This window comes from Magnolia sinica, chromosome 6 (genome assembly GCF_029962835.1).
Source record: "Magnolia sinica isolate HGM2019 chromosome 6, MsV1, whole genome shotgun sequence".
Lineage (NCBI taxonomy): Eukaryota > Viridiplantae > Streptophyta > Magnoliopsida > Magnoliales > Magnoliaceae > Magnolia > Magnolia sinica.
Genome location: NC_080578.1, coordinates 70,574,918 through 70,590,861, shown reverse-complemented (window position 1 = coordinate 70,590,861; position 15,944 = coordinate 70,574,918). Strand labels below are relative to the sequence as shown.

General features: G+C 40.0%; 1 protein-coding gene across 1 annotated transcript; it reads left to right on the top strand.

The window, feature by feature from the left end:
* The first annotated feature begins 8,791 nt into the window (after positions 1–8,791).
* Positions 8,792–15,316, top strand: LOC131249645 ((S)-coclaurine N-methyltransferase-like). The gene is made up of 7 exons (XM_058250432.1): positions 8,792–8,871; positions 11,179–11,403; positions 11,824–11,923; positions 12,402–12,512; positions 12,603–12,704; positions 14,059–14,117; positions 15,100–15,316. The coding sequence occupies exons 1-7, from the start codon at positions 8,792–8,794 to the stop codon at positions 15,314–15,316; spliced, it is 894 nt and encodes a 297-aa protein (XP_058106415.1).
* The last annotated feature ends 628 nt before the right edge of the window (positions 15,317–15,944 follow it).

The following is a 15,944-nucleotide window of genomic DNA, read 5'->3' as shown; positions in this document are numbered from 1 at the left end:
CCATCATAGTCAAAACATTATTTACATACACAATTTATCATTTTCCAAACAGATTTCAACTCGAAACATTGAAAATTTAATATATATATATATATATATATATATATATATATATATATATATATATATATTGCTCAGAACTAAGAAAACATTGATTAGTTTACCTAATCCAATAAACATGTCAAGAAGTCAAACAATATAGTATAAATCCATGTATAGGGTTTGGAAAACAGAATCGTAATGAAAAAAACTCTTTTGATGACGGTGAGGAGTTCATGCTCGAGGTGGTGGCCCTCGATCACAAATATTGTGAAAAATCCCTGTATAGGGTTTAGAAAAGGAAAAAAAAGGATTTAAAGTGCTAGAAAATAGTGAGAGAGAGAGAGAGAGAGTGCTTTTTAGAAAACAAATAGGGCTTTTATTTTAAGACCTTTTAACGTTTATTAGACTGTTTGCATTAGAAACAGCCTAGAACCATTCCTAAACCAAAAATAGAGCCATTCCACATCATCAATTTTGGTGTATTGAAGGCCAAATATGGCTCCCTGGCCAAAGCCTTTTTCACCTCGACCACGCATTTGAAGGCCAACAACATACAGTCCATTCATGGAGATCTGCTAGAAAAACTTTCATCGCATGTCATAAGAAATGTAGTGTAGAAAGTATAAGAATAGATATGAAGACACAAAATATCGTACTCACCTTCGAAAGTTAGAGTCTGGACATGTGTGCAAGATCTCAACCGTTCATATATGGTGATTCCAATAGTGAAAGTTCATTAGGTGTATGATTTAAAAATTGGTTTTAGGTACTTGTTATGATAGATGTTTTGTATGAGATATAAATATTGTTTATAAGGTTTAGCTAAGGTTACACAAGAAATTCTTTTCTAGCTTTTTTGGAACTAGAATATTGCTAGGATTGTAATCTTTTGAGAATTAGTGTTCTCGATAGGGGATGTGTAATACACAAAATGCAAAACTATGTAAATCCGTTGTGTTTTCTATATTTGGTTTTGATGTAAAGTGGGTCACAGACACTTTCATGGCAAAGATGGACTAGAGATAGTCCGATCGAAGGAGAAAATGATCCGAACCATCAAAACCTTAAGTCAGTCAGATCTCACAAATCGGGATGAATTTTTTGACATATTATATATGATTTTGGGTAGGAGAATTCTGTTTAATTTAGTTTTTGCTGTAAATTGCAAGTTTTAGTTCGAGTATAGCTTTTGATCCTTTGAGTTGTAGAATAATGTGGTTGGGCTAAATTGGACACTTATTATTTTTGACTGAAAATCATGAAGTGTAATAGGAATAGAGGCTGTCTATGAATAAAAATTTTACTATTTATAGTAAGTCACGCTTTTTGGATGTTTGAGTTGGAGTCTAAGTGTAAAACTCCATCTTAGGTTTGAGCTCCTTATTTAAAGAGTAGTAATTTTTTTTTTTAATCATCAATCAAGTTATTTTGAATTTATTACGAATTATTCCTGCTTTTATCCCTCGTGGATTCAAGGAAGTTCTATGATCCATGAATTCAAAGTAATTATCCCTTGAGGAAGATGGTAATTGACCTCATCACGTCCCTCCATAAGCCAAGTGGTATCAGAGCAATGACTTCCCTCGGGCCGATGGCAACTAACAATGGAATGGACCAAAATCCTGTGGACGGTGATCTAAGAATTCATTATTTATCGAAAAGAATGGAAGCTTTTTATCAAAAGAGTCAGTTGACCATGGAAGGATTGCAGGCAACCCTCGACCTTATTGCGGATGCTCTAATTCTACCATGAGCCCAAGGTGATGCTCAGCCACCCGTGATCATGGTACGACATAACCCCATTTTCCATAGAATGTTTCCAGAGGTAAATCGCGAGGCTATCCCAGATAAGTGAAGCTCTAACAACGAGGATGTTAGTGGCGTTGTTGCCTGACGGCCAGTTCGTAGAGACAATCAACTAGATTGTGCTTAAAGAGGCTATCGAGGTAAAGTCAAACTTCCCATTTTTAATGTCTTATTGCATATAAAGACTTCCTCGATTTGTTAGCCGAATAAAGTTATATTTTGATTATATGGGTGTGACAGAATAAAAGAAAGTGAAGTTGGTTGCATTCAAATTGAAATCTGGTGCTTCTGTATGGTAGGAGTAATTACAACTCTCACGTACCTGACAAAACAAGGCACCCATCCGATCATGGCCATGGATGAGACGTCTTCTTCGATCACAATTCCTCCCCAATAATTGTGAGCAGGTGTTGTTCCAGAAATACCAAAATTTCTAATAGGGAATCAGACTGTCACGCCCCAAACTCAAAAATCAGACTCATAAAATTCTCGATCGCTGAATCCGACGCCGACAACCTCCTTAGTATGCCATTCTCGACTCCTGGCACCCGTATACCAGGTTCCAATCCTAGGATCCTATAAGGAGGATTTTCATCATAAGTTTTTTTCATAAGAAGCATAACCCACAAACAACAACCAACAACATCACCACATATCCACTATAATCAGAAACTTTGAGTGCAATGCATAAGGGAAATACAATGGCGATATCAAAGGCTCCAGAAACTCAGTGGCACACTCCTGACTCAATGTTGCTCTGGCGTCCTAGCGTCACCTGCACGCAATGATCATGCATAAGCTTATAAAAATCTTCAAGGATGGTGTAAGTGTGTGCTAGGTATGTGCTAAGTATGCAATATTAGATTAATGCGGAAACATACTGGTAAGTCCATAAATACTGTCAGTCGTACCAAGGCTATGTGATTCAAGGCATGAATGCTGTCGGCCATACTAAGGCCATGCGATGTAAGGCATGAATGTTATCGGCCATACTGAGGCTATGCGATGCAAGGCCTACATGGCCAATGTCATATGCAAGGTGCAATCACAAGCACACCAGTCATCAGCTGGATCTACATATCAGTATAGTTCCTCTCTGGACAATCATTAGGGTCTAGTACACTCAAAACCAGCTTGCTGCCCCATCTAAGCGCGTAACTGGGTTAGTGGAAGAGACCTCACTATACGCCTACAAATATCGGGCCCGACTCATCGATAGCGAACCCATTCCTCAAGCTAGATCAGACTCATCCTAGTCATTGCCCCCTCACTTGGGTGGGTAAGGCCATAACCCCTTCCAACCGACCATGACATAGTGGGAGACACGGCCATCTGATATTTGGCCCTCATGTGCTCATTCATCCACTCGGTCTAGATATTGGAGCATCCTCCTAGTCCAATAAGGGTTTGGGGACTTTCACCCTGGGACATCTATGGCAGCCCTATGCTAGAACAAGTATTTTCGGTATCCAATCCTGCCACCCATGCTATGCCGCGGAGTCTACGGCCTTAATGTCACTAGGGCGTACAAAAATCATGTCACACAAATGCAAGATGCATGAGTCACATTCCAGTCATGCATCAATCCTGCACGTACCATTCGCTCATATAGGGCAACTCCGTCTATTAGGGAGTCTCAAAAATAATCCGCCCAATGGCACGTGCTATGATCAATTACTCCTCATATCAAGCATACATATGATGCGTATGGGCATGAATCATGAAGTTATACTAAGCATGATCTACGGTGTGTGTGTGTATATATATATATATATATATATATATATATATATATATATATATATATATATATTGGCGGCCTAGATGCCATACTACATCAAGGATGGACCTCATAGGGTGAATCATACAACAGTGGGAGTCAAGATGATGATCCTAAGTATATTAAGTGGGCTTCCTCACCCACTTTATCACATGGTAAGTTGGGCTTTCTTATGTGGCCTGATACAAACAAGGTGAGTCTATAAGTTATGGTGATTCCTACAAGGGTGGTGGAGAGCACTAGCATGAATGGGGGCCCAATGGTTTGGGTTAGCCCACTAGGGTAAGATGGGTAACACTTATGGGGCCCCAATGATTTAAGATAGCCCAAATAGGTAAGATGGCCATGGGCTTAACAACGGGCCCTAGGGAGATGTACAATGGGGATATTTAACCACCGTTTACAATGTGGACATTTAACCACCATTACTCCCAAGGTGTGGCCCATTTGGAACCTAGAATCTAACTACAATGGGGCCCACGACCCTAATACTAGCTAGAAAATGAATGGGCTACATAAATATTATCACATACATTATGGTGGAGTCATACATCATAATTAAGCCACACTTAAGGGCCTCATATACATCACGATGGGCCTCACACAAGGGCCTCATATACATCACCATGGGCCTCACACAAGGGCCTCATATACATCATATTGGGCCTCACCACTTGGGCCTCATATACATCACAATGGGCCTCATAAACATCACAATGGGCCTCATCATAAGGGAGGATATACATCACAATGAGCCTCATACACGGGCCTCATATACATCACAATGGGCCTTATACACGGGCCTCACATACATCACAATGGGCCTCACACAAGGGCCTTATATACATCATATTGACCTCACCACATGGGCCTCACATACATCATAATGGGCCTCATCATAAGGGCCTTATATACATCACAATAGGCCTCATACACGTGCAGCAAATGGGCCCTACCCACTAAAGAGTGTGGATAAAATATATCAGGTGGGTCCACATGTGTGTGGACGGTGTGGATTACAACACATCCATCTAGGTGGGCCCAGCGGATGGACAATGTGGCCATCACATAGAAGGTGGGTCCCACGTGTGTGGCCCACCATCTGATCAGATGGAAGGCAAGGATAAAACACGTATATATCAGGGTGGGGTCCATGGCTGCAGGATGGCTTGGATTAAACACATACACATGTGGTTCCCACCGTCCAGACAGTTGGATGGTGTGGACAATAAATACATACATAACGGTGGGTCCCACCATCCCTACTGGATGGTGTGGATGCCACGCATGCAAGGTGGCCCTGCAAATGGACGGCGTGGGTTAGAATACATACATCAGGGCCCCATGGATGCATGGTGTGGATTTAACACATATCACGGTGGGTTTCCACCGTCCAGATAGCTGGACGGTGTGGATATAAAATATATACATCACGTGGGGTCCACGTGTATAGACAGTGTAGATAAAGCACTACATCATGTGGGTCCCACCAGTCCACTGGACGGTGTGGATACACACATATCATCAAGGCAGGCCCCACCGTCCGCTGCTGGATGGTGGGAATACAACAGATACATCAAGGTGGGTCCACACGTGTGGCCCACCAGCATAGGATACAAGCTAATATTTGTGTTTTCTCTATGGTCCGAGCCAGTCCAAAACGGACAGCAATGGTGAGCCCTGGACATGGCAGCGAAGTGGGCCCCTCTTTGGGACAACAATGTGGTCCACTAAATGGATAGCGTGAATAAAATACTTGCATCATGGTGGGCCACAAACAAGGAAGAGAGAGAGAGAGACAGAGAGAGAGAGAGAGATGTGTGATGGAGGGCTCCACCACTATGAGCCCTCCCTTAGAGATATAATACATACATCATCTTGGGTCCGAATAGGATCCATACCATCAACCAGTAGGCCCCACTTGGCCCATCACTAAAATTACAATCTAATCCTACAAAACACCCACTGATTCCACTTCTTCGTGGTTCCTTGGGATGCTAAGCTCCTTGACTTCTTCTTTGATGGAGGATGATGAAGATTGAAGGGTTAAGATGAGAGATTTGGGGTAGGGAGTGGTTCACAAACTTGGCTATCCTTGGAGCTTCTCTTACTTGGACGATTGCTCTCTTTGGTTGCTTGGAAATGGTAGAGAGAATGAGAGGGAAAGGGGATATGATGGGATGAAAAGGGATGAGTTGTGTAAGAGAGGGATGGGTGTGTGTAAGAGAGAGTTAACTTTGGGGATGGCTTGTGTAAGAGAGGGATGGGTGGAGTGATGGGTTGTACTTGACTTGCACTTGATTGATTGATGTGATAGATTGGGTAGAGATTCTCTCGGGATTTGTAATGTGCGACATTTTCCTCAAAATAAATGCGGGCCCACTACTCTATCTTGGGTATCGCATTGCTATGTGAGACACGGCGTTGGAACCGCGGTGACAGTATGATTGTTAGGGTACAAGTTTTGAGTCGATTCTACTCAGATCTATGGGATGCAACTTAGGGATGCGCGTAAATGGTATCTATAGGTCACGGATCACCGGAATTCGATGGAGAGGGTTGCGGGAGTCTAAGGAATTGTACGGACTAGGATACGAGCCTTACACAAACCATCACAGATTACACCGAAGAATTCCAGCAGTTGGCGAGGCCGAATGATTTATCGAAAATCGAATCGTAGAAGGTAGCATGGTTCATAAGCGATTTACGACAGAAAATTCAGGACTGAGTTCAGATGCACCTAGTCAGGACTGTGGATGAAGCAGTTTAATTGGCAGGTATGGCAGAAACACAGTTTGCAAGAGTCCCTACTCGGCCTTATCCTTTAACTCTAACCTCCATGATAGGTTCCACGCATGATTCAAAACTGGCTAAAGGAAATGAACCAGTAAGAGGGCATCTTCAACCTCTTATAATCGAAAACTGTAATAAGAGGATCGGTCCATTTAAGCCTCAATGTGTAGCGCCCAAAGCAGCGGGTCCTAGTAAGATTCCAAATCCTTATGGTCAACCAAGGCAAGACCATTGTTACCAATGTGACTAACCAAGCAACTTATCTAACACCTACCCTCAACGCCCCACAACCCACTTGGCCATTGACGAAGGGGGCACTGAAGGTGAGGTGATAGAAAAGTCCCCAAATTTGATGAGGATGAACAAACCACTGAAGGAGTTAGTGATAAAGAATGGTTGGCCGAGGATCGTGGTGAATCCTTAGTCGTGAGGTAATTATTGTACACTTCAATGAAGGAGGTACGTCATCAATGGTGCAATATATTCCGCACGCAGTATACCATCAACGACAAGATCTATGATGTAATCCTAAATAGTAGTAGTAGCGAGAACATTGTCTCAAAGGTAATGGTGGATAGGTTGCGGCTACCTATGATAAAGCGTCATTCCCCTTACTCGATTAGCTAGATAAAAAAGGTGAATGAGAGCAATCTAACTGAACAATGCACCTTCTCATTTTCAATTGGTAGGAATTATAAAGATCAAGTACTTTATGACATGGTCGACATGGAAGCATGTCATATGTTATTTGGTCGATCATGGCAATTGGATTATAATATGACCCACCAAGGGCAGGACAATGTCTACATCTTCATTAAAGATGGTCGTAAGACAATCCTTACCCCTAAAGCACCAAAGAACCACCTTAAAGGTTCTAAAGTGGAGGGGAGTTCCCTCCTTACCATTTGCGATTTTGTGAAGGAAATCAAGGAAACCGGCTAGGTGTATGCTGTGGTGGTAAAGGGTGAAGAATTGGAGCCCTTAGACATTCCTCCAATTTTAAGGTTGTTGCTAAATGAATTTTTAAAAAAAATCTTACCCGACGAGTTACCTGATAGATTGTCCTGCCCCACATATGAGACATCTAACATCACATAGACCTCATCCTTAGAGATGACTTCCCCAACCGCCCTTACTATTGGATGAGTCTGTAAGAGTATGAGATACTTCATGGGCAAGTGGAGGAATTGATCTATAAGGGTCTTCTTAGAGAGCATGAGCCCATGCATTATGTTAGCTTTATTAACACCAAAGAAAGATGTGAGCTGGTGTATGTGTGTGTCAAAAACAAGGCAATTAATAAGATTATCATTAAATATTAGTTCTCGATACTGCAGTTGGATGACATGCTTGATATGTTAAAAGGTACAAAAGTGTTCTCTAAACTAGATCTGAGGAGCGAGTAATATCAAATTCATATCTGGCTCGATGATGAGTGGAAAACGATATTTAAGAGCAAGGAAGGGTTGTATAAGTGGCTGGTCATGCCCTTCAGTCTATTGAATGCATGAAGCACTTTTATACATCTGATGAATCAAGTGTTAAAGCCGTTCATTAGCTGGTTATGCTAGTAAATTTTGATGATATCCTGATATATATAGCCAGGGTGAGACGGAGCACATGGAACATCTCAGAAAAGTGTTATAGGTCTGGGTAGTTAACAAGTTATACCTCAACTTAAAGAAGAACAATTTTTTAACGAATAGATTTTTGTTCTTAGAATTTTTTGTGACAACCATGGGCATCCTTGTGGACAATGAAAGGGTGTGAGCCATCAAGGAATGGTCGATTCTGTCAAGCATTCATAAAGTGAGGAGTTTTCACGGGTTAATGACATTATATCATCGATTCGTGTGAAATTTCAGCACTATAGTCGCACCCATTATAGATTGCATGAAAAAATGGTTGTTTCAGTGGACCAATAATGCTGATAAGAGTTTTGCTGAAATCAAGCATCGATTGTCTACAACACCAATCTTGGTTCTTTCCAGTTTTAATAAGTTGCTTCAGGTTGAGTATGATGCCTCATATGTTGAAATTGGAGGAGTGTTATCATAGGAAGACAGGCCAGTAGCCTTCTACAACGAGAAGCTCAGCAAAGCTTGAAAGAAATGGTTGACATATGAGCTTCACTTATACGCAGTTGTTCAAGCGCTACAACATTAATGGCATTATCTAATTCAGAGAGAGTTTGTTCTCTACATTAACCATTAAGCCTAAAAGTTTATTAATAGTGAGTCTAATGTAAACCATGTGCATGCTAGATGGGTCACATTTTTGTAGGAATTCATGTTCATTTTGAAGCATAAGTTAGGGCAATAGAACAAGGTGGATAATGCACTTAGTCGCTATGCATCACTACTAGTTACGATGAGCAATGAAGTGGTTGGCTTCAACTATCTCAAGGAGTTGTATGCTGAAGATGAGGACTTCAAGGATGCATGGATGAGGTGCTAAGAGGGTTATCCCATTGACTTACATATGTAGATAATTTCCTCTTTAAAGCGAATCAATTGTGTATCTCCTAAAGTTCACTGATGGAACAGATTATCTAAGAGATACATGGAGGTAGCCTTGGTGGACACCTTAGGCTAGACAAGACATGGGCTTTTGTAAAGGAACAATATTACTAGCCACAATTGGCACATGACGTGGGTAAAGCGGTGCAGCGCTCTCATGTTTATCAGACCTCAAAGGGACAGTCTCAGAATACAGTCTCTACACCCTGTTACCTGTGCCTAGCGACCATTGGGAGGACCTATCTATGGACTTCATGCTTGGTCTCCCACAAACATAGTGCAACATGGATTCAGTGTTCGTGGTGGTAAACCGTTTCTCAAAGATGGCGCACTTTTTCCCATGTAAGAAGATCCTCAATACAATACACATTGCAAATCTATTTTTCAGAGAGGTCATGCGTCTATAAGAGGTTCTCAAGACTAATACTTCTGACCATGACATGAAGTTCAATAGTCACTTTTGGTTGAGTTTGTGGAATCAATTCAGTACATGACTTTAGTTTAGTAGTGCTTACCACACGTAGACCAATGAGCAGACTGGAGTTGTGAATTGCACATTGAGAAACCTCCTCCGATGTATTTCAGGTGCTAAGATGAAGCAGTGTGATTTAACCTTATCTTAAATAGAATTTCCATTCAAAAATATGGTGAACTACTCGACAGGGAAGTCCCTATTTCAGATTGTTTATGGTTGAGTACCCCCGCCCCACACACTTGACTTGGTCCCTTTGCCCAAGCTTCCGGGCATGAGCATTACAACAAAACATATGGTGGACCAAATCATGGGTATTCATGTGGATATGCAAGCCAAGTTACAAGCTTTGAACGGCAAGTACAAGGAGCAAGCCGATAAGCATCGGCGGCAAAAAGTGTTCGAGATGGGCGACAATGTTATGATTTATCTACACAAGGAGAGATTTCCGACTGGGAACTACAATAATTTGAAGGATAAAAATATTGGAATGATACTGATCCTCTGAAAGATCAATGGCAATGCTTACATTGTTAGTCTTTCGGATGACATGGAGATCTCGCGTACTTTCAATATTGCGGACCTGAATGAGTATCATGAACTGAAGCTAGACGAGAACTCGAAGTCGAGTTCTTTTGAAGTAGAGGGGACTTATGTAGAGCGGGTCGCAAACACTTTCATGGCAAAGATGGACCAGAGAAGGCTTGATCAGAGGTGGAAATAAGATGGACCGTGATCAGAACCTTAAATCAGTCGTATCTCGCAAACTGGGATGATTTTTTCGACATATTATATACGATTTTGGGTAGGAGGACCTACTTAAGCCAACCATCTTTCTACACCAGGTTGGCCACGTTGGATTTATGAGATTCCATCAGATTGACGATCAAAAGTCTCGTTTAGTTTCATTTTTACTATAAATAGTAAGTTTTAGTTCGAGTATAACTATTGATCCTTTGAATGGTAAAAGTCGTGCCCAACATGAAAAGGGCTTAGAAAAGTTAGGAGAATAACATGGTTAGGTCAAATTGGATACTTATTATTTTGCCTGAAAACCATGCAGTCTAGTAGGAATAGAGGTCGTCTATAAATAGTAAGTTTACTACTTATAGTAAGTCATGTTTTTCAGGTGTTTGATATGGAGGTCTAAAACTCTGTCCTAGGTTTGAGCTCCTTATTTAAAGAGTTGTACTTTATTTTTTTATTTTATTTTTTTAATTTTAAATTATCAATCAAGTTATTTCGAATTTATTTGGAATTATTCTTGCTTTTATCCCTTGTGGATTCTATGAAGAGTCTAAAGAACTTCGTGGATTTAGAGTAATTATCCCCTGAAGAAGATGATGATTGACCACATCACGTCCCTGCGCCGGGTTTTCTTTGTTACATCTGTTCATTTTTTCATAATATTCCATCATTTACTTGTATTGGTATATTAAGCTGTTTCAGGCTGATATAGTCGATCATTCATCAACAGCACTGATACCAATTGGACTGATGTGTAACAGTTTCAACTGATACTTCTAAGTTTAAACAATGAAACCCCACATGCACGAAGACATGTACATGCACAGCTTAAAGGAGGATACCGTCCAACTGTTTCGAACGTAATGAGAAGGTTGGCGTGATGAATGTCCTGTGTCCATCACACCTATGGGGCATTTGTGTTTTGCTCCTGAGAGATGACTCAATTACGAATAGCATACTAATAGCTGGTTCCTTGCAAACTTAGAAAAAATGACACAGATAACTTTTTCATGGTGCAGCGGCGGTTACTACAAGGATAAGTCAGTTACATTGGATGATGCGGAGGAAGCAATGTTGGAGCTTTACTGCAGAAGGGCACAAATAGAGGATGGTCAGAGCATCCTGGACCTTGGATGTGGGTTGGGCCCAATTATTCTCCATATTGCAAAGAAATATAGGAATTGCAATGTTATGGGAGTTACGATATCGTCCTCTGATAAAGAGCTGATAGAAGAGAAGTGTAGGTAAGTTTTGTTGCAGAGAGTTACTGCTTACAATTTAACATACACTTCATAAAGGTTGTATATGAAGACCAAATTGCAATTTGATGGCTTACTTTCTCGTTTGTGGAACGTAATTGTGTTTCGATCAGTTCTGCTTGTTGGAGCTAATTACCGCAATTCAATTCAATAATTCCACTTGATCAAACTAATTATTGCAATTCAATTCAGTAGTTCATCCAAATGCACCCTAAGTGGCTCTATGGAATTTTGATTGCGATGGTAATTGATGAAATGTGTGGTTCTTGATTTAACCTACATTGCATTAGTAAAAGGACAAAAATCTTTCCTTGAAAATGGTTTGCAAGTGCCAAACACAAACAGCCCAGAAATGCCTCATTTAAACCTTTTTAATTGCAACTGCCTTCCACTTTCTTCCCACAGGTGCCTTAAGTTGTGCAATGTGGAGATCATCGTCGCCGACATAACCAAATTTGAAACAAATGCAACCTTTGATCGTGTAATACTCATTCAGGTGCTTGAGGTACTCTCTCTCTCTCTCTCTCTCTCTCTCTCTCTCTCTCTCTCTCTCTCTCTCTCTCTCTCTCTCTCTCTCATATTTTCCGAAGAGATATGCTAAGATGGTTGATTCATGACACTTGCAATATCCACACCATTCATCAGGAACATCCCATCATGATTATTCTCATGCCCTAGACTAGGCTGGTCCATTCATCAAGTGGAATACATGTGCACGAGAAAAATGGATAGTTTTTTTATAAAAAAAAAAGAAAAAAGAAAAAAAAAAAAACCTGCCCAACAGCCTATGCAAAATGTTTATCCATGGCCCACCTAATGAATAGTCCTACTTCACTTTTAGCCCTGGCCACCTTCCGACAGGACTCATCTGATGCATGGCCAGAGTATCATCACACCTGTGGCTTAATATTACATGTGCATCAAATTGCCTCTTCAATCTTTAATTATGTAAATTGCCTTAGATTTTCTCCTTTCCGTAACAGCAAATGAAGAACTATCAACAAGTTTTGAAGTTGATATCGAAATGGCTGAAGAATGATGGCTATATCTTCGTGGATCATTTGTGTCATAAAACATTTCCTTCCCACAATAAGGTATCACAATCAAAACACTTGATCTGTCCATTCAAATTACTGCCTTTTCATGAGGTGAATTGATCATGCAGCCTCCTGGGCCTGTTACAGGCAATTAGCGAAGATGATTGGTTCGCAAAGTACATCTTCCCAAGGATATTTCCTTATGATGCAGCAACAATTCTGTCAGCTTCCTCACTTCTTTATTTCCAGGTGAGTCAAGATAATCCAACCACATATACGAAATTAAGGGAAAAAATCCACTGGTAATGTTAATCTCCAAGTTATGAAGCACTCAATATCCATACATGTGGCATAGGCGTAATAGATCCAAACCATTTTGCCATCTCAGGCTACTGAAAATAAGACAATTTGGATAATCCTAGCTACTGTCTCGACAAATTTTGTGGATTATGATTGGGCATTTAGAAGAATGTCCAAAAGTCAGTATCCAATGAGCAATCCTCTGTTGAACCAACATCTAGGATCTTCCTAACAGTTTGAATTTTTGCACATTGCCCCTTCACGGTGGGGCCCAACAAATGAGCTGCATGAATGCTTCAACCATGCGTACGTTGATTACTTAATAACTACTTAGATATTAAAATTTTAACACTAGACCCTCCACCTTATACAGATACTCAGGGAAGGTTCTTCCTAACAGTAGAGCCTTCTCTGAGTTTAGATTCTTCTATTAAGTGCCCATTTGGACAAAGCATAAGAGTTGAAGTTAATGTAATTCTACAATTCTAAATATTTTATAGGTTGTTGGGTTGACAATTGAATTTCAAGCTTTCTATACAATTAGGTTTTTGTAATTATTTTTAAAACTGATTCATCATGAAATCCTAGCTGATTATAGCTAGGATACTCCAACAGAGGAGATTTAGACTGTCCACGATGTGAGTTTCACATTTGATTGCTCATCTATCTTAAAAATCACTTTAACTTGTTTGACAATGACAAACCAATCACTGCTATTAAAATGGATAGTGCGTATTGACTATATAAATGGATAGTGCAGATTGATCTAATAATTGATTGGATCGTCCATTAAGAGGGCCCAATTCTGATTTCCCACCCTCACAAAAATCATTCCAATCCGAAAATCTTAGCCATCTAATCAACGAAGATGAAATAGATGGTCGGTATTTACTATACTAGGAAAGGAGCATCAGTAATATTGGCAGTCCGCAGCCAAAAGATCACTTTGATAGGATGATCCTAAACAATCTGACCAATTGCTTGAACAATGGATGGTGAATATTGGTTATAAGGGAGAAGGTAATATCATTAGCCTGAACTATCCATCCTCTGATTAACAGAAACTTAGAAAAATGTTTTTTTTTTTTTTCTGGCTTTATTCACAATCCCAGTCTTTCATATATATTTTTTTCCTTTTTCTATCCCACAAGCTTTTTTTTTATTTTTTAATCTTATTATTCTACTGATTGCAATTTGCTGACACTGGTGAACCAACTTTCATTAGAATTATCAAAAGGAAAAAATACAATTTGGCCTCAATTATCGAATATTTTTCTACCAAACTAACCTTTTTAATTTGTAGGATGATGTTGAGGTTGTGGACCATTGGCTTTTAAACGGAAACCATTACGCACTTTCAAGGTACGGAGGAAATCGGAAGAGTAGAAATCACTGAAAAGCCTTAATTTCGACTTTCAAGGTGCCCAAAAATCTTATTAGAGTTGCTTGTTGTCACAAACCCTTGGCTGGGTAAAATGTGCTATATAGAACCATCCTTGTAATTACCTTCTTGGTTTTTGTACCCTTTTGCTGCCGGTATGAGTACCAGCTAATGTTAGCTACCCATACCAACAGCTGTCAACTAATATTATTTCTATTCAAAGGATTCAAAGAGCCATGAAAAAGATTAAAGACATTAAGAAAAATATGTTTTCAACAACTTTTATCAAGCCAGTTCTCTATGCATTTGGACAATTCTTAAGATCCTGTTTGGTACATCTAAGATGAGTTTATCTCATTTTAGTTAATAATAACTATGGATTAAAGTTGTTGGTTACCAAGATTATTTTTAAGGGTTCGTTTGGTTGCAACAACCAAATGCATCCTAATCCTTACCAAGAAAACGTCAAATACATAATTACAATTAACTAAAATGAGATGAACTCATTTCTAGGCGTCTACCAAACAGGCCCTGAAGGAGTTTTTGGGCACGCGAAGTCCAAGTCGAGACTATTTACTGAAGTTAAACTCTGAAAATTCATCTTCCTTTTTCATTTGCTAGGTGGCCCAGTTTAGTAGTCAGTGGGCCACCCAAAAATGCGGTCACCAGGGATTACTGCTGTTCCTATATAATATGATGCCTTGAGGATACCCAAGGTCGTTAAGTTCTATGCAATTGAATGCTCCCATACCCAAAAATGTGATTTTAACTGTTTGTGTGTAATCCATGGTGGGATCTCCAAGTCATCAAATCAGTATGATTCCTTAACATGGGCCATCAATTGTGGGGTCTAGAGGATGACCACTTCGGATTATGAAGCATATGCCCCGACAAGACAATCTGTCGATTGCTTTCTCATTACATAGAAACTAAACGACTCATCTTTGGCTGGGTGATTTGCAGTAGAGAGTGGCTAAAGAGAATGGATGAGAATGCTGATGTGCTGAAAGGTATAATAAAAGAAGCGTTGGGAAGTGAGGAAGCTGCTACAAAATGGGCTTATTATTGGAGAAGCTTCTTCATGTGGGGTTTCGAACAATTCTCATACAACGATGGTCAGGAATGGATGATTTCGCACATTTTATTCAAGAAGCCATGTATCCATTCTCACTTCCGATGAATGTGGTTTGTTATGTGAGTGTGAGTTATTTTATTTACAATGAATATGGTTTGTCATGTGAGAGAGTTTGGGTCCTTACTCATGCCTTAGTGGTAGACTGATAGGAGTTTAACACGAGGTCATGGGTTCTACTAGCCATTGTGGTGAAAATCCACCGTTGTGTGGGTGTGTGTGGGGTGCGATTGCTTGTGTAAAAAAATAAATAAATAAAAATGTGAGAGATTTCATGAATAAGCTGTAAAACATTTTCAGTTTTCTAACAAGAATTGAACATTATACAGTGCTCCGGCTGAGAGATTGAAGATTACTATTCCAGTTCTCAGTTCCCACAAGTGGGCTCCAAACAATTGATGTTATGGGCACCACTGTGAACAGTTCATGCACCAAAAATCTCCAAGATGGGAATATCTTAGACCTTTTTACTTGTAGTTGGTTGTTTTGAGTGTGAAAAGGTACAGTAAGATGCTACAGCCTCAGCTAAGAGTAGGATCCATCCCCTATTAGCCCCATGGCTTGCCTTAGATGAATTTTTTCCAAAAGAATGAAATGTCTTTTGCTTTCATACTAACATTTGTGGAAAATTAACCACCTAACTTTCACTATGTGGCAAAAGTTGTACGGGGTTCCA